General features: G+C 30.7%; 6 protein-coding genes across 7 annotated transcripts in view; 3 read left to right on the plus strand and 3 right to left on the minus strand.

The window, feature by feature from the left end:
* LOC129940317 (centaurin-gamma-1A) overlaps window positions 1–25,425 on the plus strand; it is a 455,674-nt gene that overhangs the window by 283,997 nt on the left and 146,252 nt on the right. The gene's annotated exons all lie outside the window — the stretch shown is intronic.
* LOC129940323 (uncharacterized) lies at window positions 7,630–8,683 on the minus strand. Its single transcript, XM_056048630.1, has 3 exons — window positions 8,542–8,683; window positions 8,318–8,468; window positions 7,630–8,248 (listed from the first exon to the last, which is right to left on the minus strand). Exons 1-3 carry the CDS (start codon window positions 8,609–8,611, stop codon window positions 7,699–7,701), a joined length of 771 nt encoding a protein of 256 aa, XP_055904605.1. The 5' UTR covers window positions 8,612–8,683; the 3' UTR covers window positions 7,630–7,698.
* Window positions 12,418–14,049, plus strand: LOC129940319 (uncharacterized). Its single transcript, XM_056048625.1, has 2 exons — window positions 12,418–13,354; window positions 13,433–14,049. The coding sequence occupies exons 1-2, from the start codon at window positions 13,020–13,022 to the stop codon at window positions 13,995–13,997; spliced, it is 900 nt and encodes a 299-aa protein (XP_055904600.1). The 5' UTR covers window positions 12,418–13,019; the 3' UTR covers window positions 13,998–14,049.
* LOC129940321 (uncharacterized) lies at window positions 18,572–19,657 on the minus strand. Of its 2 annotated transcripts, none has more exons than XM_056048628.1 (3): window positions 19,499–19,657; window positions 19,261–19,423; window positions 18,572–19,199 (listed from the first exon to the last, which is right to left on the minus strand). In XM_056048628.1, exons 1-3 carry the CDS (start codon window positions 19,647–19,649, stop codon window positions 18,635–18,637), a joined length of 879 nt encoding a protein of 292 aa, XP_055904603.1. In that variant the 5' UTR covers window positions 19,650–19,657; the 3' UTR covers window positions 18,572–18,634. The 2 variants fall into 2 exon arrangements, with proteins under 2 accessions (XP_055904603.1, XP_055904602.1); XM_056048627.1 differs by having other exon boundaries at window positions 19,261–19,429.
* LOC129940324 (uncharacterized) lies at window positions 21,324–22,331 on the minus strand. The gene is made up of 3 exons (XM_056048631.1): window positions 22,197–22,331; window positions 21,956–22,082; window positions 21,324–21,882 (listed from the first exon to the last, which is right to left on the minus strand). The coding sequence occupies exons 1-3, from the start codon at window positions 22,309–22,311 to the stop codon at window positions 21,363–21,365; spliced, it is 762 nt and encodes a 253-aa protein (XP_055904606.1). The 5' UTR covers window positions 22,312–22,331; the 3' UTR covers window positions 21,324–21,362.
* Window positions 23,798–24,789, plus strand: LOC129940322 (uncharacterized). Its single transcript, XM_056048629.1, has 2 exons — window positions 23,798–24,121; window positions 24,186–24,789. The coding sequence occupies exons 1-2, from the start codon at window positions 23,823–23,825 to the stop codon at window positions 24,751–24,753; spliced, it is 867 nt and encodes a 288-aa protein (XP_055904604.1). The 5' UTR covers window positions 23,798–23,822; the 3' UTR covers window positions 24,754–24,789.

Here is a 25,425-nt window from a genome sequence, read left to right on the forward strand (position 1 = left end):
TACAAATAATTTAAGAAGAATTTTAGAAGAAGAGAACAAATCAGAATCTTATTTTCAATTGCAACCTTATGTCTAAATTGATTACAAAATTAAATAAGTACGATCATTTGGATCCCATGGAAGACAACGAAGGGTCAGGGAACACTTCATAAAAAAAGTGTATGACATAGCCTACAATTTCTCGTATTGAGCACCATTATTAAAGAGCAATATTGAAAGGCAAATCCACTTGGATTTGGGAAGCTATAGAAAAGCTTAAAATTATCTGCGAAGATAACTATCAACAGTCCTTAAAAATCTCACCCTCTAATTACCAACCGATCGCACTTACGTCCCTTGGTTCCAAGTTCATGGAAACGCTGATTAATTATCAGCACAAGAAATATGTTGAAGATCGAAAACTTCTTAATGACCGTCAATACGGCTTTCGATCCACTGGTGATCTCATGGTTCATCTTACCGAACAGTGGAGCAAATCTTTACATCGTTTTGGAGAAAGTAAGATTATTGCACTTGATATTTCAAAAGCATTTGATAGGGTTTGACATCAAGCTCTCTTATAGAAAATGCGTGCTTTCGGTTTTCATGAGTCCCTGCTTCATTGGGTTAGTAAATACCTTTAGGGTCTTTTAATGCAAGTAGTATTGGATAGATTCAAGTCTGAAAAACTCAAAATAAATGCTGGTGTGCCCCAGGACTCTGTTCTATCTCCAACACTCTTTCTCATTTTTACTAATGATCTCCTGTCTGCAAATTCTAATCCAATACATTGTTTCGCTGACGATAGTACTCTTAGTTTTTGATATTCGTTTTTGGATTCTCATCCCTTTTATTCGGATGTGGAACTGCAACGACAAAATATGATAAGCTCATTAAATTCCGACCTAAACAGCATTTTACAATAGAGAATAAAAAACCGCGGGGAATTTAATGCTTCGAAAACCCTATGCTGTTTTGTATCATTAAAGCGAGATATACCCCCTTTGCCATTATTCATGGATGGCACTTGCATCAGTGAGACTGAACATCTCTATATTCTCGGTATGTGTGTATGTCGCCAAAAATTCCACAAGGTGTTTGGGTTTCCTTAGGTGATGCAAGAAATATTTCACCTCTTTTGATCTGGCTGTTATCTACAAGACTTAAATACGTCCAAAGCTTGAGCATAACTCCCATATCTAGAATGGTGCTCCTGCAATTTACTTAAGCCTATTAGATAGTATTGAACGCAGAGCATTTAAATTGATAGATTATGATATCATCATAAGTTCATTTATTTCGCTTGAAAATCGTCGCTCGTAAGGTTTCTTGTCTGCCCCTTTTTTACCATTATTTTAACGGTTTATGCTCTAGTGAAATAGGCAGCTGCATTCCTCCCCTTAAACAGTTCAACCGTAATACTCTCGCATCTAGGAATGCTCATCAGTATACCCTCGAGCCCAACTTCGGTCGTACTGTCAAGTACAGAGATTCGTTCTTTAGCCGTACTATGCGAATCTCCTTTCAAACCCTCTTTCCTCTTCCTAGTGCTCACACTGTGTCTCTGCATAATAAGGGTAGTAATGTTCCCTTGAGTGTGGGCTTATTATAAATAATATTGATATTATACTGTTGTGGTTTTCTAAATACGATTTGATCTAAATTTTGATTCACTCTGGAAACACGCATCTCTCTTGTATTAGCAACAGTATAGAGTGGTTGGCCGTATTAAATTATTTGCTTAGATCAGCGTAAAAGACATAAGTTTGCAGTTTATTTTGTATTACAATAATAATTTGATTCTTGAATTCCAGAAGATAAGTTGATGTAGACTTCTGAGGACGAAAACCATGTTGTTCAGGAGCAATTACTGATTTACAGAAAAATGTAACTTGTTTAGATATTATACATATTTTCAAACAACTTTGCAAGATAGTTTTGCAATAACACGATAGTTTTCAGCATTGGTTCCATTTCTACACTTATGAAGACGTGAAATATATGAAAACTTCCGAAATTCAGGTAAAACACCTGACGAAATCGAAAAATTAAACATGTATGTGTTTACAACACTAATATAAGACGAAATGAAAATGCACTTTTTAAGGTAAAGGTAGGGTTGAATTATCACAGCATTAGGGATTGCACGAAGAATAAGTTTGTTGGGAAAAATCTGAAACTAGATTACTAATTTTTATACAAAAAGAAGAGAACTTATTTTTATATTGTACGGATAGTGGGAAATATGAAGTTTTCGTTTTAGAGTTTATAAACTTTCAAAAGAACTAAGAATTTTTGTATAATAAACCTTGTATCACATAAATAATTCATACAAGTTGTCCTCAAGAATCTTTTAAATACTCGTAACTTGCGATGGTAAGACAACAAATTATAATACTTTTATAAATTTGTGCAATAAGTATTTTAAAAAATGCATTTTTCATGTTTCGTAAATGTCTTAATCCTTTGTGAACCAAAGAACTGATAATGAAACAGTTGTTCAAAACATGATAAAAGTTCACAGCACATTATTAACGTCTTACAATCCTTTACAAAAATATTGTTCTTATCTTTCAATTCGAAGAACGAAGAAGTATCATTTAGATTTTTGTTTAATAGTATAGGGCTCTGAAATGCATTATGACGTGGAACTTTTGGTAAAAGCCAATCACAGTTAAAAGGGTTCTGAACCTTAGTTTTTGTCATGTTACCAAATCATTGACTTGTTTATCAAAGCCGTTTGAACTGGATGAGGAATAATTACTTATTGGGATATTTTTATGAATTGTTTTTTTTTTTTTGAGTTGTATTTTCTAAAATGTTTATTATTTCTCTTTAAATTCTAAAATATATTAAATTTTAGAGTGCTGAAAATCAATGTAAAAAATGCATGTAAAGTGATCAAAATTGAGTAAAGAACCGAAATATAATAGTACAGTTTTCTGGGCAAGCTTAAGACTTGTGACCCTACAATCTTAAAACAACATGAGCAAAATTAATCAAAAAACAACTTTCAACATATCCATGAAATATAGGGTCTTCGAGCTTAATCGGAACTTATTCCTCTACTGAACGAAAAAAGTACCGTAACGGCATTCGTAAATCTTAATCGCGTAATTTAATCAAACTCATCGAATGACGCCTCGTTCTCTCTGATAAACTATTAAATAAAATATGACGGGGAAATAGCTATCAGGAAAAAGTGATAAACATACATATGTTTCCACTTTTCAAATAGCATGTACATATATGTATTTCAAGGTGATTATAAATTCACGTGCGTTTTGTTGTTGGTTTGAAGTTTAAATACATTTGACAAACTTTTTAGATACCTTTTTTTTTTTTTTTTATTTTTACTATTTAAAGAAACATAAAAAACACATTTAATTCGTTCATAAACCCAATCAAATTTGTTGATAAGATATCAACATAAGTTTGTCTAAAATACATTCTTATGTATAATATCTTTATGAACCTTCTAATTAATAATTAGAAGTTAAACATTTTTGTTTGTAATAATCAACATGACAGGGACATAATTTAGTCATGAGTAGGTACTTAACTATATTTAAAATCATATTATCATATATGAAGGTCCCTTATGATACAATCAAACGAGACTCTTAGAAACAACCACATAATAGATTCAGAGATACTATCAATTTTTCTGACGTGTTAAGTATAACAGAGGATAGTAGTGTAATGAGTTGTCAAGATTTTTTCGCTTGATTGATAAACTTTTTGAAACAACTTAAAAACAGTGTTAAGTAAAGCATTCCACATTCTTGATGTGTGGTTGAAAAAAAATATCAAAACTTGATAGCAATGGGCAATCCTAGAAATTAGAGTATTTCAGCTGAATTGTTTAAAACAAGAAATAAATAAATAAATTAAATATCACAACCGCTTAAAGAAAACCAGTGCCTAGTGACTTATAAGAGTCAATTATTATTATTGCGAGAAATGTCAGGACTGAAGGGGTCCACAACTCTTAAGCCGAATTAAATGGCTTAATTGATAAAGAACTTTTCATGACATTAACTTCACTTGAATAATTTGTTAATTCAAATTTTAGACGAAGGAGTAATACATTTCTTGTTATCTCGAAGAAATCTTAGTCACCTAACAAAATTTTTGGCGATATCGAAAGTGTAATTATTCCATAAGAGGTGATTCCTTCCCTCGTTACAAGCGCATTTTATGGATAGCGACATTTGGAATGGATTACAATTTGAAGACAGAATACAGCACATTGCCACATTGGAATTTAACGAGTTGCGTTGAAATTCCACGTCTGACGAACAAGGAGTTAACCTATAAACAAATATTGAAAAAGAACGAAAATCATCAGAGAGACAGTTGACTCGATTAGTAGTTACAGAAAGAGAGTCGGAGACAAAGCAGAACCCTGGGGAGTACCAGAATTTTTTGAATGAATTTTATAGCAGATCCCAGTAAATACTACTTGTAAAAAAGATTCATCAATACAAACTCAATGCTAAATGAAATGTTTTTGGAATATCAATTACAAAGATCATAGTATTATAACAAATCATCAAATCACCGCTGCAAAAGCCATACTGACGATAATTCAGAAGTCTTAGTTTTTCAAGATATTTCTCAAGCTAATCAGCGTTTCTATGATCTGATAAAATAGAGACGTTTAAGTTAAATTGAACGATAGTTAGATGTAAGATGAGAAAATACGCCTTTTTTAGCAATAGGCTGCTCAAATGCTGTTGTTCATCCACTCGTAGTGAGACATAGAATAAAAGACCGATAAAAAAGCGTATGCCAGCGGTGAAGAACACTTCTTCAAATCAATATGAGAAATATAAAGTTGACGGCATGGTGTTACCTATGTTTTTATAAATGATCAGAAACTTTGACTGCCTTTGGGACATTTTTTGCCATAAGTTTTAAAAACCCCCGATAAAATAGTTTTGAAACTTCACAGTTGTAGAAATAAGAGGACTTTCCAAACCATAAACTAGACATGAATCACATTTTAATAAAATTCTAGAAATATAATAAAATAAAAACAATCTCATACATTATATAAGCACGCCCATTATAACCACAATTTTAAATTAAAACTTAAACTTCTAAATCTTAAATAAACCATATCCATCATCTGGTGGTGGTGTATGCAAATATTGTCAACCATCAGAATCATTGTCTGTCTAATGAATTTCTCCAACTCTTTAAATATTCATTTTGACAATCTTCCCCCAAACTATATACCAAATAGGTACGTAGCACACTCTAGCACCACATTACCCCCTATACGTAAATATATGTCTGGTTGGCTTCCTCATAATAGATTTATGCTTAAATAGATGAAGCCAACCCCGACATTTTGAATGCAGGTGGCATCCAAAGTTGCTCCCCCATTTAAAAACCACTTTATTTTATAAACCTTCATACAGAGTCCTTATGCGTCAATTTTAAATGAATTCTAAATATTTATTTGCTTTGCTCACACTTTTACCATAAATATGGAATGGAGACTTCTACTGATGGTCATGGGTATAAGGAAATGTACTCAACCAAGAATAAAAAAGGAACATTTACGTCTTTTTATATATCTATTCTTAAAAAGGATAATTGAACTTGTTTCTATTCTCCTCAAATTGAAATGAACTCAAACCTCCTCGATAAACATATGCATGTGTAACTATGCAAATTTAGAAAACCCCTTTATAAAACATATTCAACACATAGGTAAACGTGTACACACGTTACAGTACATAAGTCTCCCCATTTCGTCGGACTTATGTTTTTAATTGATCCCTAACCATTTGTCGAGTAAGAAGACTTAAAAAAGGTCAAAAATAATAGTTGTCTTTTTTTAAAGAGAGGAAATGGACTTTTAAATGGTCCATTGATGATGGATTTTGTAGTGAAGTTTTTGTCATGATTTCTCAAAGTTCGAAAAGTGAAATAAAATAAATTCAATTAAATAAGGGTTTGAAGGTATTTTGTAAATCAACATTAATCCTTCGTAACGATTTTAGACTAAGGGTGAGTTTTATTATAGAAGTTTATACTTCAGTCCATTGCTCAACCTGACCTTCAGTTCAAGTGCAAAAGTTATAATCGGTCGGTTTTAAGATCAATTAAGCGATATGTTCAAGCTTTTTTACTTTCCAGCAATGTACATGGTTATTAAGTTTGTAGTACTATTATTTTGTATACATTTTGTATCTTTTCATACTTTTTACAGACATTGGTGACGAAATTTCAAAAGATAAGAACATAGATTTATAGAAAAGAACATTATTAATAAGTAAATAGCTGATAAAAAAAAAACAGCAGAATCCAAAATCCGGAAATCTCAACTGCGCACATTTTTTGGATGACGGCTTTCACGGTTTTAAACTCAGTCTTTAAAAAATCTACTTCTGTCGAAGTAATTGCAAAATAATCTTTGAAGAAAAAATCCAAGAAAGATAAACTTTTCTGTATCTGAAGTGAAACGATATTGATGGCTTTAGTTCGAATGCGACTTACGAATTTGTAGTCTCAAGGTAATAACAAATTTAAAGTTTTTTAAACGAATCGTTCAAAACCAAAAAAGAATTACATTTTTCAAAACTTCATCTAGAGTCAAATGAAGACCCACAATTCATCTCACAACTAATGAGAAATTACTAACACTAAATAAGATACTAAAAAGATTTAAGCAGTATCTATATTTCAGCTGTTAGAAACCATCGTATAATTGTTTTTGAGAACTACGTTTCTTTTTACCCTAGTCTTATATATTTGCTTGCATTTTCAGAGAGGTTTATTTCAAAAACCAAGTTAGGACAACGAATTCCTTTGAAAAACCATTCTGTAAACCGCAATACTTAATTTTTGACCAGTGTTATTGAATAATTAATTTTTGATAATTTACGTTTTTTAATTATTTGCGTACTTGTTTACGTTGACTAAGGGGTTTTGTTAATACCCTTATATTGATTAAACACAGTGCGAGTAATTTGGAAAGCAGGATAGGCTTAGAAAAAGATACCGATATGCATTGGTTTTGAATTTCTGTACATTGCAATGAGTGGGAAATATTGAAGCAGGTAAAGCATTCAACATTCGCGTAGTGCCACTAAAAAAAAAAAACTCAAGACTTTACAGACTCAAGGGTAAAATTATGAGGAATCATACAAAAATTATAAAATTATTATTATTCCTTCAAATTTCTTCGATCATGAATTTAAAACGATTTTAATTCTCTTTTTACATATCAAGAATTGAGAGTATTTCTTTGTTTTTCTTTGCAAGAGTTTTGAAAATGAAATTAATGCTGTTTTAAAAACCACGATTCCTGCAAGGTCTAATCAAACAATATTTTGTGTTTTCAATGAAAACAATCATTAATTTGTTATCGAATCGCTAGGGATCTTACCGAAGTATTTGCTATCAGTTCCTATTTGTTAAAATTTGTCCGGTGAAAACCCATTGAGTGCGGTTCGATAAAATGTATACAAAATGTTTGTCATATATCAACCTTGAATCAAGGAACTTAATAATATTTGTATTTATGAATTATTGACTCTCGGAATATAGCTCAAATAAAATAAGTGCTTCCAACGATTCTGTACGTTTTAAAACCGAAATATGAACTCAGCTCTATTGTAAAAAAAAGATTGATTATAACTTATAATTTTATTTTAGCTCAATAAAATCGAATAATAATACATTTGTTAAGGTGACAATTTTTCAATTATCTTCTGGTGGAATACACTTCTCTGATTCACCTTCTCCTCCACCACCTATGATTCCAATAATATCAGCCAAAGTGTATCCTTCCGCAGCTTCATTGACATGCTTTACTGTAAATTCTTCAATTTTGTCTGTAATAAATCCTTGATTGTCATTAATTGCCAAGGATATCATTTCTTCAATTAGTTCATTCATTTTTCGATTGCCAAATCCATCTCCCAGAATTCCATCAATCTTCGATTCGACATCTCCAAGTAATACCTTAATTGTACACGTTCTTAATTTAATTCCTCCCAGTATAGAATACTTGATGGTGCCACTGATTTCAAGATCCTTCAACTCCAACAAAAAATTGCCTTTTCCTTTGATCTCCAAAGTGAATCCAAAAGCTTTTGCCAATGTTTCTAAGTCATATAAACTCGTAGTCTTAATGCTGGGAAAAACCAATTTGAAAGTGACTTTGCTCAAGATAATATTGATTCTGAGATCTTCAATTTTGTATGAGTCAAGACCGTCGATACGTGCCTCGTTGACTTCTCCATCGACACTTTAGAAAAACGCAATTAAAAAACTGTTAAAAATAAAGATCTTTCTAGATGGTAAATATAGAACAAACCTAAAGGAATCAGTCTTAAGGGCCAGTTCTTTGTGTTGAACCTTGAATGGGGCAAGTGGTGGTATGCCATATTTAGGGAAACCACATGGCATTTGCTCTCGCAGTTTTTCCAAAGCATCAATAGCTTGAGTAGATATACTACGTCCCAGACCTTAGACAAATCAAAAACAAAACACATATATTTTTATTTACGCATATTTCTATAGAAAATTTTATCAAATTACCAGCACGGACATCAATCCTCTCGGCCGAAACAGCGCTGCTGATAGCCAATACAACAATTAAAAGCTTCATGTTTGTAGTCAATACTAACTTTTGGAATAGGAGTACCTGAGACTTTTATAGAAGAATTTACTTGCCCAATCTTATCAATTGAATGTGTATTTATCGTTTAGCCGGATTATTGCTGATTTGGCTGTAAATCGGAGTTTATTGGTGTTCATTTATTCAAAATATACAATATAACGTGGTTATAATTGAATTGGCTTCTGATGATTGGCAGGTGCTCATAATAGCGATTAGATGAGTTTATGGGGGGTATTAAAGAAGACATTTACGGGATAAGACTTTTATTTTTAGAGATGTATCAAAACTTTTGACGTAAATATCATAATCTGTAAGATATTTTTTTTATAAAAAATTGTAGAACAGCAATATATAGTTTTTATTTTTCTGTCAAATGTTAAATTCGGCATAGGTTCTCTGCGTCTGATTTAAGTGCTAATACGCTGCGTCCTTTTATCTTCTCAGCTAGTTTTTTGTAATCTTCGAAACAAATCAGATATTAAAAGCTTTCTAATAACTTAATCATAGTAAAGTAGCTTTGTGATACGCTTTATATCAATGCTGATTTTTCAACAGTTAAAAACACTTCCTCAAAATAAATTAAAAAAAGAAGTTCTCCACCAATATAAACATCTTCGCCGCCGTTGTTAAGAAAGATGTTGAAAGACACTGCAAAATAATTTGTTATAGTTAGAGTTGTATGAAGTTTTTAACTTGCACCTTTGCAAAAAACATTTGCCTTTAACTAAATTTGCAATTTAAATTTTGAAACAATCTTAAAGCCTTAAACCTTTATTATTATGTCGAAAAACTTAAACTTACAAAATAATTATATATCTTAATTTGTATTTATTTCAGGTAAGCTTTGTGATTCTCGAAATCTGGAAAATATTTTATGAAAGTACGTATAAAGTGTGCCCAAAAATAAACAGACTACTCTAAATTGAGACGTCGTCGTTCAATATCCTTTCTTCATGACAGCATATACTTTTGGTCTTGCACTCATTAAGCACTAACTCCATCTTATCCGCAGTGCCAAAAAACAAAAACACGGCACTGACATCATGCTTTGATCTTCCAATTAAGGCGTATAAGAATAATTGGACAAACCTTTGGAAGATTGTGCCTGTAGTCTTGACGATTGAGTTTTTCACACTTAAACAAATTGGAAACTACACAAGTGCTTTCAAATCACCTTAATACCATCCCAATGTCTTATAGAATCAGATTTTTTATGAGTTTTTTTCAGATGTAATTAAAAGTAAAGTCTATATTACAAAAACAGAATTATATTTTAAGCACATATCAGTGCCTACTTTCAATAATCTTCCAAGCGATTTCCTTAATATTGGCAGCTGTATAGCGTTAAGGGATTTTACAAATTAAAAAGAGCTCTCTGGAAGTCTTCTTCCGGAATGTTCTTCAGCTCCTCCAGAGATTTTTTTCTAAGAGCCTTAACATAGTGAAATCTTTCTTCTTTCATTGTTGGAAACAAAAACGGATTCTGCTTAAACCAGATCGGGGGAAAAGGGGGAATTACTGTCACCGCTTGTGACAAGTAATAAATACACAGCTGCGTGGTGCAGCAGCCATTTTCTCTTGCTCAAATTTCTGGTCCCTTGTTTCTCACAGCTTAACCAAGGATTCAAAGTGAATAAGACGATTAATTGTCTCACCTCTATTAAGGAATTCGTTGTAGACAATAGCCCTGCAGTCAAAGAAAACTGTAAACATTACCTTCATATTGCATTTAACTTGGGGTTATTTTTGCGGTCGTCGAGAGGTGTGAGTCTTTCATTGAAATGATACCCATTGGCCGCGTTTTATCACCTGTACTAATGGTTTTAAAAAAGTTTTCATCTTCATTTATCATATCATTAATGTTTTTCATAAGCTTCTCAAATTAAAAAACCGATCAATTTCAAAAATAGAAATATCTGTTCTATTTGTTTTGAATATCATATTTCTTTGGAATATAAGCTCAATGTAGTAGACCAAAATATAGACGACCATCCCCCATATCGTTTTATATAGCATTTTCTATCATCGGTGTTATAATAAAACCCCCTTGTTTTGAAAATATACAGCATGCCAAGGATCAAGATACATCAAGTTCTTATCAATTTTAAATGAATTTCCCAATGCCACCTTTATATCGTACACATAACAAAAATCAATTTTTATATCTGAATCTGGAGTGTCTACCTAAAACACGCTTTTCAAGTTCAATGATCAAGATTAATATTTTAATTTTTTTTTTGCGATTCCAGACCTTTAATGCAATCTTCCTTAATCTATCAAAATTAATTTAAAATAAAATAATCAGTGAAATATCTTAAATTTTAAATATAATTTGTATTGTATGTTTGTAAAAAAATTGTTTTTGACTTTAAAAATGTATTTTTTGTACGAGTAAGTCGCTTAAAAAAATATACGTCGCTTCCAGAGTCGAATTAGAAATTTAATCATATCCATACAAAATTAAACAGAAAATAGTATATTAATTAAACTGAATTTAAAAAAGTTAAAGTAAATAGCTTATATTATATATTTATTAAATGCGTTAAATGCTAACGTTAAGTTTACAATATTTACTTAAAACTAACATAATTTCAACCGCTTATAGCAAAACAATTAAAATTAAGGCTTGCTAATTTGAGATTGTCATTTGTAGAGTCAATGAGTTTAGAGAATTTTTTAAATTTACTGATGAATTGATTTAAAGGACTATTAGCGCCATAGTTCGATCATAGTTCATCAATTGTAAAGCAGAATTTTAAATACTCTCTAAGACCAGAAAGATAACTGAGATGTTTTGGAAAAAACGGAGACAAAAGCTAAAATTGAAAAATTTCTGTTCCGTAAAACGCAAGCGTATTTCACAATTGGCCTGACAACCATACAGAATTTTAATAACATAGGGATCCCTGCAGTCTTGCAAAAATCTTTTGACACAACTTGTCTTACAATTTTCAGTATTTAAAATCAAGCAATGTTTATATCACTATTCACAAAATTGATTAACATCTTGTGGTAGCTCTTTCCAATCCTCAATAGAGCTCATAAACAAACAAAATAACATCAATAACAATCATTCATAAATAAAATAAACAGCAATGGTCCAAGGTGACTCCCTTGAGGTAGGCGAGAACTAAATTTTAAATTGGCATGAACTTACTTTAAATTGCTTAAGGTGTCGCTATAGTATCTATCTTTAAAATATGACAAAATCCACATTATGAAACAAGCGTTAAGTCAAATTTTAACTAAAGTGAAAGTGTTTTTCGATTGCATCCAAACAAAAAGTAATGAATAAGGAATTGTAGATTTTTTTCACACTCACATAACAGAAGAACAATTAACAGAAATTATGTCACAGTTAATTGATTAAAACAATTTAGGAATAGCAGAAAATTTCGCTATAGGACGATGATAACTCGCAACAAAACTTGGATGGACTGACGTTAGGTATGAAATTTCAGAGAATTTGTGGCCAACATATTGGTGTTTAAAATTTTTCAATATTATTCATAGTTATCGAGGTCTGTAGCAATAAAAAAAGCAAAAATAGCAGTGATATTCAGTATCGTTGATTTGATATCATTTAAGTAATTGAGTGTTACCGAGTCGTGCATTTATTTGTTTTTAAAAAGATTAATTTTACATGCAAATTCATATGTATATTTCCTGCAAACATATTTTCTAATACATTATATAAGGCACTTAGTTTTTTTATTTGCCTATTATTTTTAGTGCACAATATATCTACATTTGATAAAATAAAATTAAAAAAAAAAAAACAAAACAAACCATAAAGTAATCATTGAAATTAAATTTAATTTAAAAGAGAATGCACATAAATGTCAAAGTGCAATAAGAAAATTTGATTTGTTATTATTATAATTTATTATATTATGATTATAGCGGCTTAATGTCTGGACATTTTTTTTACTTCTCAAATTTTATAATAAAACAAAAAAGAAATCGAAAACAATAAAATTTAGAAGACCTTGAGGGTTTACCATCATGATAAAAATCTGTCGTATCACAAACTTTTTATTAAACAATCATTATAACTTTTTTAGATCTAAAAAAAACAACAAAATCTTTGACATGCATTTCAAAAATAGAGATTAAACTACTTCAATTTTATTTCTATAGGGGGTATAATATTCTCAGATAAAATCAAACAATCAACCTGTAACACATTAATATTTTTATTTTATTATTTTCAAACAAAAAATAAACAATACCTTAACAATAATAAAAAAGTGTCCAAAAATAGTATTGAACTACAAACGATAAGATTTCAAAAACAAACAAACAGAAGATATTGATTAATGTCCAAAAATTCTATATAAAAGGTTGGAGCTCCGTTTAAGATTTTATTAGTTAACACAAAAATCTAAACCCAATTATGAAAAGGCATTTTGTAGCCCTTTTAATCGCATTGAGTGTAACGTCGGACTCGGGTGCAACATGTGAAAGTTTTTCAAAAAAGTTTGGTCATTTAGAAATAACTCCTCAAGAATCTCAAAACACACTCCAAAACAGTCATACTTCCTCTGTACTTTTGTTTCAAGAAAATAGCGATAATTCTGATCGTGGCTTGATTTTGAATAGTGAAGGAAAAAAAGCCTTGAAAAATTTAATCCACCACCTACCTTGTGGATTTCCACAATATGGAATCCCACCTCTTGCCCCATACACACAAGAAGAAGTCACGATTAATTTCAAGACCAATTTTTTTCAGTGAGTTACTGAGTGAAGGGTTCCACATAAGAAATAAAATTACAAAAATAATTGGTGATTTTTTTTTTCAATCCATAGGACATTTTCGAAATTGTTTCGTTTCCGAGTGGATGGTCTGAACCACATGCTGATCAATAAATTCAAAATAAGTTATACTTTTGGCAAAAAAGTAAAATACAGCTTAACCATTCCGAAAATTGTGCTAACTGGCAAAATAGTTTCTGACATATATGTCGATCTCATGGAAGAATATGGTGTCAAAATACGTTATGATGGCGAAGGAAACTTTGAAATGATTCTCAAAGACATAATTATTGATGGATCCTTTAAATACAAAGCTCCTCTCATTTTCGGAAGTATCAAAATCTATGATTTCACGATGATAATTTCACTGGGAAAAGTTATATCACAAATTAAGTTTACCGATACTCTGGAAAAATTTAATGAATTTTTAAATTATAAAATCGAAGACTATCTTTGGAAGATTGTTAATTATAATAAAAATAGAATAAGCGTGTTGATTGAAGAAAATGTTGTGCCAGTGGTCAACGAAAAGATGAAAGGACACAAGATTTGGTATTTGATTGGATTATTAAGTGAAATCAATGGAGTTTGTTATCCACCACCGGTTCCATGGGAATAAATTAAAGGGGGATTAAAGTCTTGTGAAATAAAAACTGTGATAAATATTTCAATTGTTTTTTTTTTTCATTTATGTTGAAGAGTTTTGTAAAATTTAACTTCAAAATACGGTGGTTTTTGAAACCTGGAAGATTTAAAACATATAATTCGAAATATTATAATTCGAATAGCTCCAAAATTCAGACCCCTTCTATTGTAAAAACTAATCACTGTTGAACAATCAATATTGTGCCTTTGTGATATCGATTTTGACACCTTGTATTGTCGTCAGATTCAGTGCTTTGGGATTGTTTCTTTAAAGAACTTCAAATTAGAAGGAGCACTAACAATAAGGATTAAAATCAGTTTATAGAAATATGTTTTTGCTTTTTACATTACGGAAAAGTATATTGACAAATAACAATATTGAAACATTCTTCGATAAGTCAGTTGTAGTTCAGATTAACAGTCAGCTCGTGCTCACCACTTGATTTTACCTTATTTCTCGCATCTTCGATTTTATAGCAACATTTGTAATCCTTATGTAAAAAGTGAATAAAATCTCTAACCACGTTTTCTCATTATTACCAAATCATTAAATTACAAAAACGTCACGAGGGAGCTGTCGATTTTTTTATGGATTCTAGATGTCTAGCTAATTTTGCACTGCTTCAACATTAAGTTTCAAATAACTGTTTTTTCTAATACAGTATTCGGTAGTTAAATACTTGTAATTAACAACACCTCACTTCACTTCATATACAAGTTGTACAAAATTAAATGATATTTTTTCAATTGTCTTGAGTTTGAAATGATTCTTCGTTCTTTTCGAGTGAGTTATCTTATTGGCCTGTTACTGGTTTTCGATTAAATAGTTCTTTGATGACTTTGTTACCTTCGTTGTGTAGAAGATATTATTTTCTGCATTTAACTCAAACGTTCGAAATACCTTCTGTTGCACTAGCTAAGATATTCAATCTTCTTGATTTATATTTTTGTTTTTATATTAAATGAATATCTATTTTTTTAGAACACACAGATGTGTTTCGTCTGTAACCTTTCTTATGGATTATGTCTTGATTCTTTAACGACTAAATTACTGAAACTAGCATCATTTGAAACCACAATATACAATCGAAGAAGTACAGTGGCAACTCCTTTTCTATAACCAATGTGTTTTTACCTTCAAAATCAGCCAATAAAACTTCAAACAGCTAACTTTATGTTATCTTTTTTCTCACTCTAAAACCAAGAAAATAAAGACATTACAATAAAAAATATCATAAACTTATTCCGCACTTGAACGCTAACAACTGAATTATTATGAATAAAAACTCAAAACCTTCCGAATTATGCTCAAATCTTTATTCAACTACAACAATGTTCAACCAATCAACGACCAAACATTTTTACCATCCAATTTCTTATTTGCCAAAGGAATTAGAAAATCTTGAGCTACCTTGTTTATTAGCTCCTGATTCGAACTCACAAATTTCATTCCGAATTCTTCCAGTTCATCATTTATTACCTGAGTCAGTATACTCTTACCAGCTAATCCACCAATATTTGTAAGTAGATTACCCAAAGCTACACTACCTTCGAAATCATAAATCGAAATACTGCCATGCACAAAAGGCATTGTGTACTTGAAATGACCTTCAAATGTTAAATTCTCCAATTCGATTTCGAAGTTGCCCTTGCCATAATGATTAACACTTATACCGAATTCTTTGATCAAATCGATTATCGAATCACTTTTATATTTTCCACTGGCAACGATCCTCGGGAATGTTACATTATATTTGATTTTTTGGTGGAAAACATAGGTGACTTCAAAGTGATTTATTAGCAAATTGTCTAATCCTTCGATTTGGAGGTTTTCAAAGTTGGCATTTATTCTATAATTTAAATATTGTTGTAGAGGAAATTTGTGTTGTTTCAGAATTGATTTTTACTTACTCAGCAAATGACTGTTTGATTTGATATTCAAATTCTTCCTTAACGAACGGAGCTAGAGCAGGAAGTCCAAGTTCTGGAAATCCAATTGGCATTCGACTGAGAAACTCTTTGATTGCTTTTTCACCCCTCGAACTAAGGCTCCTGCCTTTGATATTTCGACCTGAAAAAAAATACCAAATTTTTCAATTAATACTTTCCAAAAAAAAAATTACTAATAATTTATACCTTCTATGAGTACGTTTTTAATGGAAATTTCATTTTCAAGTTCCGAAACGCTTGATGATGTTTTTGGACTAACATTTAAACTGGCAGCACTACTTGTCGAGGCTAAAGCTAGCAACGAAATTAAAATTATTGAATTCATCTTGAAGTTCAGTTGCAAAATAAATGAAAGTCAATTGAAGGTTTATCTTTTTATTTAAAACTTTCAAAAATCAAATCAATTTGAGGTGGTTTTTTAATTTAATTTTGATAATGGAAACAGACAATGGGATATTAAACGTTAAATTTTGTCTTATCAATGCTTTTTTTAGTTAGTTTAAAATTGAAATAATATATGATTAGAAACCTTAAAAATATGTGTCTACGAGTATAATCAAGATTTACTGTAAGATAATCAATATTTTTCTATTAACCTATTAACATAAAAACAAGATAGTTTTTTAAATTTATTTTAATAAGACTGATAAAATGGTTCTTTATGACTCCCTTCCTTGTTCTATATTTGTTTAAGGACTTTCTTGTTGTAATGTTTTATGAAATAGATGGAATACTAAGATCGAATTTCCATCAGACAACTCAATTGGTTTTGATTAAACATAACTTGGTTATTTTTTAACCTTTTGATATTTTTTAACTTTAAGTTAGCAACACTATTTTAGCGTGCATACATCATAATTAAAGAAAGACGCTGCACCTTGTTATATAGCTCATGCCACAATTCCAACGTTACGGGCCCTTGAATTAGCCCCCAAGATTGTGCTATCAAGTCAAAAGAATTATATTAGTGTTATTGTATATTAAAGTTATGTACCTCTACAAAAATGTCCCTGAATTGAAAAGAAAAACGTTGAATTCTTAGCACTTGGTATTGATAAGCTCTTACTCTGTTTCGTACTCATTATTTGAAGTTTTATCGAAACTTAATTTGAAGAGGCAAATATTTTCAAAACAGAAACATTGCCTCTCAAGACATTAAACTACGCTCAATAATTGTAAAAAAGACTTTAACTTAATGTGACACAAATTTAATTGTCCATTAAGTAAAAATTTAATGATAAAAACAAACTGTATTTTTCTTTTAGAGTTAACTGCGCAAAAATGCAACGCAGAATTACGAAGACGGATTCAAATTAGGAAAAAATAGTTTGTTAAATTAATTTTAAGTTCAGCTAACTATATACAGCTAAATAAATAAAATTTTAATGAAAACACGATTTAGGTATCCGCTTGTCTTTCACTAAAGTGAATTCAAAATCACCTGTTTATGAATTTCAAAACTTAGTGTGTTTAATGGAATTCTCCACTCTCCACACACACAACAATTTGTTTGTTGTTCTTTGGCAAAATAAGTCTATTTTTGAAGAAGAAATTTTACTTTAAAAGTGTATTTTTTAAATAGTTTCAAAAGATCTTTTGAGTTCACTTTTAAAATTATCTGCAAAAAACAAAACTTCTCAGTTTTGTATGTTTAATGATATTCATAAGATTTAAAGTGGTTTAAACTTCTAATACTACTACTACTTTAACATTGATTTTGAGCAAAATAATTAAGCTAACACGCTATCGAGCCAACGGTAACGAGTGAAATTTAAAACAAATTGTGGTGCTAAAACTTGCGAAGAATCACGTCCTAGAGACTTACAGCCCACAACCAATCAACGCTGTTTATGAGCAATATCAGACAAAAAGCCTACAAACTTATTTAGAATCCGAACGGATAATTTAAGAAGCACAAGTATTACTCGTGGAGGATTATTTTTTAATATTCACTTAGACCTCTTTTCTAACAATCTTACGCCCTACCCATCACTCTTCGGATTCTTTTTGGTGCAACGGTAAATTTTGTATATTTCACTTTACAGGAAAAGTTCCTTAAATTATGGTATAAATCTCAATATATTTTAAATGTGTCTCACTGCTTCTTATCTAAAGCTGAAGGAATTTTGTTTTATACTCGGCAAAATCAATGTTTGGCAAGCTCTGAATAGTTTTAAGTCGCTTATAGTTAATTGAGTCCGGACGCACACATGACGGTAGAAAAGGATTGTGACAAACATACAATAAAAACAGCTAAATTAGTCTGGCTTCACGAATTACTGGAAAGTGACCTCTTGCAATGTGCAAAAGGAAGGTGGAACCCCACTAAAATGTAATATTCAATACTAAACCACCTCTTAAAGATCAGCTTACACATTGCTTGTTTTAGTTGGCCACAACATTTTCTAGTTGAAGTATCCTTTTTCAAACAGTCCTTACCTTTTTTCATGAGCTCATGTTTCAGAACAGCAAATTGGCCTAAAAATTCATCTTTAGGAGAAGCGCTTCTGAAAAGTTATCTGGCCTTTTTTTAATTACCTAAAACGCAAAAATCACCACATATAGTATCAAACCATTTATTTATTTATATTTTTTTGTAACTTATCAAAAAACAAATCGAAAGATTCTTCTCCTTTGGTACCTAAAGGATGTTTTTCATTCTCACCACGGATATGGTGGTGGATAGCATATTTTACCCTTCTGACCGAATAACGACTTAAAAAATGTCCACAAATTGCGTCCCTCTAGTTTTTCATTTATAAACGGCACCAATACCTTCTCAAGCTCCATGCTAATATCATATTGATTTGTATTCACCAAATGCACTGCAATCTCTTCGATCTTGTCGTTAAGCAATCGATTTAACTTTCCATTTCCTCCAATACCACCAATCTTTGATACCACATTACCCAATGTCACCGATATATCAAAATTATAAATTTCAGTGTGTCCAAAAAGTATTGGCATGTCATACTTGAAGGATCCACGAAAATTCATGTTTTCCAGCATCAGTTCAAATTGACTTTCCCCGTCGTACCTTAAGCTAACTCCGTATTTCTTCAGTAAATCGATGAACAAATCAGTGAAATATTTACCACTGATAATAATTTTTGGATAGGTCAAGTTGAATTTGACATATTTCTTAAACATATAACCGACTTTCAGTCTTTCAATCAGCATTATGTCCAATCCATCAATTCGAAAATATTCGAATTTTTGCGAAAGCCTAAGTAGATTTATTGAATAAAATTAGATTTGGTTTCTTTTGAATGTCATATAAGACCTACTCAACAAATGATTTCTTCAACTTAAAGTCGATTTCTTTTTTAGCATATGGGGCTAAAGGGGGAATTCCAGCATCAGGCCAACCACACGGCAGATGATTGATGAAGTTTTCCACCATTAACTTTCCATTTTCACTCAGAATTGCCTTCCTCCCTTGAATAGGTACTGTTGCTAAGAAAATGATTTTAGTCAATATTTTTTGTTTTATTTCTTCATTTTTTTCCAACTTTGTTTGCATACTCTTATTTGAAATCCTTTTTTTAAAGATGGCATCCTCTCTATTAAGTTCTAAAGCTGTAAGACGATGTTTTATTTGAACTTCATTATTATGGAAGTTTGCAGCTGATACAGTTATAAATGCCACAAAAATTACTATCAACACAGTTTTCATATTTCAACTCGATTCGCAACTAATCGAAATAATCATAAAATTGGATCCTTTTATAAATAAATTGGCAATCAGTTTGAAAGTATCTTATCCGTGATATGCCTTAGAATAGGTTTGATTGTTTTTCTTTTTTCTATAAAAATCCTATGGAGGACCAAATCATTTGTGTTTTGTGTTTAATTGGTATAATCTAATCTTTGGCCTTAAGATTATAACAATTTTCTATGTTGTACATAAAAATCAATCTGAAAGATCTTAAGTACCTACCCATATAGAGGAACAGATAAAAATATATCATAACAATTTTGACGCATTTCTTTTAAGTGAGTTGATTTTATTTGATGAGGTTTTACACGTATTATAAATTCGTATTTAGTTCGAAGTAGTTAAATGATTTGTTTGAAAGGCTTTTTCCAACCAACTCATTAGAACAAGCCTAACAAGATACATTCGTATCGGAACTGATTTACAATCTTATTTGTTTCTGTCGAGTGTCGAAACCAATTTAAAACTATTTGGGTTGCTTGCTTTGAATTTATATTGATGAGGTTAACATTTTTGTGAAATCTACAATAAAGACTGATATAGTCAAGTGTTTGAGAAAAAGCCTCGCCTTTTCTAAGACTGAAAAACTATAGTAAGTAGGGAATGACTAGACTTTTTTTTGTTACCTTTAAAGTTTACTTTTAATCAAATTTTTAAAGTTAAATGATGAGTCAGCACACCTTCTTTTCTATCTAGACATTTTTTTGTTCCTTGGAGCTGTAAATTAAATTCTTGAAATTAAGTTTTTGGAAGTTTCAAGAAATTCCCGCTGAATCTTGAATTCTAGATATACTCGTATAGCTAATAAACAACCTTTTTTACTAAGGTAGTTGAGGAGATTTCGTGTCTAGTTTTAATAAAGATATTCATGACTAAGCTAGTACTTCAGAAATTCAGATAGTCCCGTAAAAATAGATAAGAATTCAAGACTGTCCCCAAAATTCCATTAATAATTTTCAAATGACGTTAGACAAAACCTTTTTTAGTTGGCCTTACTTAAACAGGCAAGAAGTGAACCCAAAACCTCTGGCATGACAGTTCTATGCACTAACTACAACGGCCTTAAGGTTAAGGTTATATTATTAGATATGAGCTAATGTTTTTGTTAAAAAACGTAATTTTTATATTAATCCCAAATTCATCGAGAATATTAGTTCAATAGTTAGTAAGGTCAATTCTATGTAAGGATTTGTTAAACCCTAGTCTTAAGAATTTCAAGATCCTTAACACTTTGGCCAAAACACAAAACCTTATATGTAATAATTATGACAATCAAATAAGATCCTTATTTTTTATTTTATTATGAATAAAAGTTAGAACATTATATTTTACAAAAATATATTCACATCTAATTGTAGACTTGATATGTCCCTTCGTTTAGTAAACCTTTAGGTATAAAAACGACCCACATACACTGCGTTCGTGATTCATGTCTTTATTTAAATTAATTTTAAATATCCTTGAATAACAACCTTCATCAAAAAACAAGAATTGATGCAAAAATTTTTGTCTGAAACTTAAATAATTTTAATAAAAGTATAAGCTTTCAAGTTTACAAGCTTCGTAAAGACTATTGTAGAATACATTTTTTTTAATTAACAAATCATTAGAAAAACATTTTATTTCTTTATATTTTTATATTAATATTTTTTTACAATCAACACAGAAAACTTATCCAAGAATTGTCCAAATGTTACTGCCCTCGAATTTCGAATTAGCAAACGGTACCAGAGTATCCCTCAGCAATGTACTAATTTTTGTCTGGCCCTTACTACTGTTGACAAGCTGTAGTAAACTTTTTTCGATTTTGCTATTCAAAAGCTGATTGAGTAATCCATTTCCCATAAGTCCATCAATCTTCGACACTATGTTACCCACTTGAATTGAAGCTTCAAACTTATAGATCTTAACACTTCCGAAAACAAATGGCATTTTATATTTGAAATAACCTTGGAATGTCACGTTCTGCAATACCAATTCTGCATCACTGTGTACATTTCCATTTAATTTCAGTCCGAGTTTGCTTAAAGCATCGATCGTCAAATTAGTAAGTACTTTTCCAGTTATATCGACTTTTGGTAGAAGGAAATTGAACTTAACACTCTGACTAAGAGTATAGCCGATATCGAGTTTTTTTATCTCGACATTGTCGAGCCCCATAACAAGTAAATTTTCAATTGTGACTTCGCTCCTTTGAATTAAAAAAAACGTAAAGAATTATTTGATTTCGAATATTTCAGTCTTGGTATTTGCGTATCACTTACCCAATGACAGAATTGCTGAAGTCGATGGTCATATTATCGTGTGAGTATCCATTTTCGAATTGTGCTACAAAGTTTTCCACCACTTGTTTTCCTTTTGAGCTTAGAAAATATCCTCTACCAGTTATTCCTGGAGTGAATTATTAATGCCGATTAATTGATTTATGTTGGTTTTTAAAAGCAAATATGAAATTTAACGTTCTGACAGTATAATATAGTTTTTGTTTTGCCAATTATTACGCACCATTTTTGTGGATATTAGATTGGGGTAATTCGGCTTCATTGGAATACTGTCGCGGAACAGTTCCCGCTGAAGCTATAACGATTATAGCAAAGAATGATAACAAAACCTTGATCATGTTTGAACGTTAAATCAAAACTAATTGAACGTCGATAATGAGAGAATCCTTTTATGTTGGATGATAAGTTCGCCTTAACAGCTTTACAGTGATGTTCAAAAATGTCTTTTTATTTGTTGTATACTTGAAAAAATTTTAAAACAGAATTTTTTATCATATTAAAAGAAATAATGTCATTTAAAATATCGAAATGATGATTCTCAAAATCAAAAAGGTGTAAACTCAAAAATATTCTCTGAAAAATTACAAAACTTGCTGCTAAACACTCTAAGAAATAATTTTGATCGGATAAATCTACACACCACTGTTCATATCAAAAACCCTCAGTCGTATTGATCACTGGATTATCTTGCAGCTTTTTAAGGTTTTAGTGTCTGTATCAGTGCGAAATATGAAGATAAAGTGGAGTCCGATAGCCAAACGAAGTTGGCCTTTAAAAAACGTTTTATAGTATTTTTTGTTTTGTTTAAAGTAAATCAATTAATCTATAAATGTATGTACGAGTATATGTGTAGACTGAAACAATAAAGTTTTTACTGGTCGAAATATTTTTTTTTGTGGATTCCCAGATGATAAAACACTTAGGTAGATGAAATTAATCTTTGAACCACAAAATTTTCAGCTTTTATCCATAAGCTTTTGTTTATTCTTGTTCCTTATCAATCATATTTCATTTTTCAATGAATATATCTTTATACTATTGATTTATGATACTTAAAACTGGAAATTAGTGCAGTATTCAATTTGAATTCAATCTCAATTTAAATTTAATTCAATTCAAATTCAGTTAAAATTCATTTCAAATTCAATATCAATTTCAATTACATTCAAATTCAAATCAAATTGATTTCAGATTCAATTCAAACTCAATAATTCTAATATCGTTTAAATTGTATTCAATTTTATTTCAAACTCAAATTAATTCAAATTCAATTCAAAATTCAATTCAAATTCCTTTCAATTCAAATTCAATTTAATTCAAATTCAATTCAATTCAATTTAATTTCCTGCCACGCTTTTACGCATTCGATTTTAAATTGTATTCAATTTTATTTCAAACTCAAATTAATTCAAATTCAATTCAAAATTCAATTCAAATTCCTTTCAATTCAAATTCAATTTAATTCAAATTCAATTCAATTTAATTTCCTGTCACGCTTTTACGCATTCGATTTACATTTCTATTTTTTTGTGAGCAGTTTAAACATTTTGTATGACATCACATCCACAGCGATCTGATGGAGCATTTACTTGACTGTTTGACTTTGTTGAAAAGGTCTTGAACCATATTACTAGAAGGTCAAGATTAGATTATGTGCCCCAATTGGTTTTTCTACGCCACAACATTTGAATTTTAAAGAAAAGCAGCTAGCTAATCTATTGGATTCTGAGATATTGATTTAATCAATCAACCACCAACAAACAAAAAATTCGGATAAGATATTAAATTCAATATAAATAAAGAATGCAAGTTGCTTAACATTTCATTAGTTTTTGTTCTGACTTTAAGAATGAAAAAGTGTTTAATAGTCCTTACAACTTTAGTAGCCCTAATTGCAGCTGCAAGTGTACCCGAAGAGTTTATCCAAACAAATCACCATGCAATTTTGTTTGACCAAAAGAAAGGATTCGGTAAGGAAGAAAGAGGATTACTTGCTTTAGAATCTAGAAGCCTTAGTTCAAGTGGCAAAGATGCATTAGAAAACTTCATCAACAAACTACCATGTGGATGGCCGGAAGCTGGTATCCCACCTTTAGCTCCCTACACCAAGGAGCAAATTGCTTTTGGCCTTAAGAAATATTTCGCTGAGTAGGTTTTATCCTTAATACTCCTACATGAACGTGTGTAGATCCTCAATTAAACTTTTTTTCAGAATCTTTGCTAAGATCGAACATTTCCGAATTGACGGATTAGATATTTTGCTGATAAACAAATTGAAAATCAACTATGCGTTTAGCAAGAAAGTCAAATTTAACTTACTTCTACCGAGAGTTGTGATAAGTGGAAAATTGATGGCCGGTGCACTGATGGATCTTATGGAAGAATACGGAATAAGTTTGAAATATGATAAAGAGGGCGATTTTGAATTGAATTTAGAAAATATCATATTTGATGGTCAATTCAAGTATAAAATGCCATACATATTCGGAAGTATTAAAATATATAAATTTGAGGGTTCCATCACTTTGGGCAATGTAATATCGCAGATTAATGGAATAGTTGGCGAAGGCAAATACAAAGAATTACTGGACAATCAGATTGAAGATATTTTGATGAAAGCAGTTGGAATGAACCAGGATAAGATCAGTGCAATGTTGGCGGACGATTTGGTCCCACATTTGAATAAGAAATTAGAAGGACGGAAAATATGGTCAATAATTCGAGCGGCATTTGGTAAAAAGGGAAAAGTTTGTTATCCACCTGCTGATCCTTGGAAATAACTTTTGAAAATAAATAAAGGATACCAACGAAATGAATGTGCTCCTAATCTTTTTATTTTTAAATCCACGTCAAATAGTTTCAAGGTAAGAATTTGTGAGGAAGTGAGTTGACTAAATTTCTGGTGCAGATTTTAAGAGACAAGATTCAGAGTTTAAAATGAGTATATAGCCATACAAATGTTAAGGTCGTGCAATAAAAATGTCAGAGATAATTATCTTTGAAATCCATCTTGTACAATACAATTTACATTTATATAAGAGATCATTTTTAAAAGTTATTTGTGAAAATTTTGCAAATTTAGAATAGGAAGTTAATTTTGACACGCTTGAATTCGATGACCAAAAATATATGTTTCCACAAAAAGACCAAACAAATATGTTTTACTGATTTTTCAAAGTGCCATAACTGCAATCAAAATCTAGAAGCACAACCTTTCCACAGTAAATCAACAGCACTGTATGGTTTTTATTTTTAATAGTCAATGTGTAACCAATTAATGAGAATCAACAAGAACGATGCTTCTACTATATAACTTAATTGTTCAATAAGAAGAATACAACTCTGATTCTTCTGATTTTTTAACAAGCTCTGATCGGTTTCAATCTAAAGTTTTATTCAGCTCTTTCAAGAACTTGCCTGAGATAGAAACTTTAAATTTCAGTGGTTTTCGC

Source organism: Eupeodes corollae, chromosome 1 (genome assembly GCF_945859685.1).
Source record: "Eupeodes corollae chromosome 1, idEupCoro1.1, whole genome shotgun sequence".
Classification (NCBI taxonomy): Eukaryota; Metazoa; Arthropoda; class Insecta; order Diptera; family Syrphidae; genus Eupeodes; species Eupeodes corollae.

What these genes read in the sequence shown, in the direction of transcription:
- LOC129940322 (XM_056048629.1), top strand. Translation starts at nt 23,823, where the DNA reads ATGAAAAAGTGTTTAATAGTCCTTACAACTTTAGTAGCCCTAATTGCA. An exon ending in CTTAAGAAATATTTCGCTGA is followed by an intron (nt 24,122 to 24,185) that starts GTAGGTTTTATC and finishes ACTTTTTTTCAG; the next exon opens with AATCTTTGCTAAGATCGAAC.
- LOC129940324 (XM_056048631.1), bottom strand. Translation starts at nt 22,311, where the DNA reads ATGATCAAGGTTTTGTTATCATTCTTTGCTATAATCGTTATAGCTTCA. An exon ending in ATCTAATATCCACAAAAATG is followed by an intron (nt 22,083 to 22,196) that starts GTGCGTAATAAT and finishes AATTCACTCCAG; the next exon opens with GAATAACTGGTAGAGGATAT. An exon ending in TTCAGCAATTCTGTCATTGG is followed by an intron (nt 21,883 to 21,955) that starts GTAAGTGATACG and finishes TTTAATTCAAAG; the next exon opens with GAGCGAAGTCACAATTGAAA.
- LOC129940319 (XM_056048625.1), top strand. Translation starts at nt 13,020, where the DNA reads ATGAAAAGGCATTTTGTAGCCCTTTTAATCGCATTGAGTGTAACGTCG. An exon ending in TTCAAGACCAATTTTTTTCA is followed by an intron (nt 13,355 to 13,432) that starts GTGAGTTACTGA and finishes TTCAATCCATAG; the next exon opens with GACATTTTCGAAATTGTTTC.
- LOC129940323 (XM_056048630.1), bottom strand. Translation starts at nt 8,611, where the DNA reads ATGAAGCTTTTAATTGTTGTATTGGCTATCAGCAGCGCTGTTTCGGCC. An exon ending in GAGGATTGATGTCCGTGCTG is followed by an intron (nt 8,469 to 8,541) that starts GTAATTTGATAA and finishes GATTTGTCTAAG; the next exon opens with GTCTGGGACGTAGTATATCT. An exon ending in CTTAAGACTGATTCCTTTAG is followed by an intron (nt 8,249 to 8,317) that starts GTTTGTTCTATA and finishes GTTTTTCTAAAG; the next exon opens with TGTCGATGGAGAAGTCAACG.
- LOC129940321 (XM_056048627.1), bottom strand. Translation starts at nt 19,649, where the DNA reads ATGAAAACTGTGTTGATAGTAATTTTTGTGGCATTTATAACTGTATCA. An exon ending in AAAAAGGATTTCAAATAAGA is followed by an intron (nt 19,430 to 19,498) that starts GTATGCAAACAA and finishes TCATTTTCTTAG; the next exon opens with CAACAGTACCTATTCAAGGG. An exon ending in TTGAAGAAATCATTTGTTGA is followed by an intron (nt 19,200 to 19,260) that starts GTAGGTCTTATA and finishes AAATCTACTTAG; the next exon opens with GCTTTCGCAAAAATTCGAAT.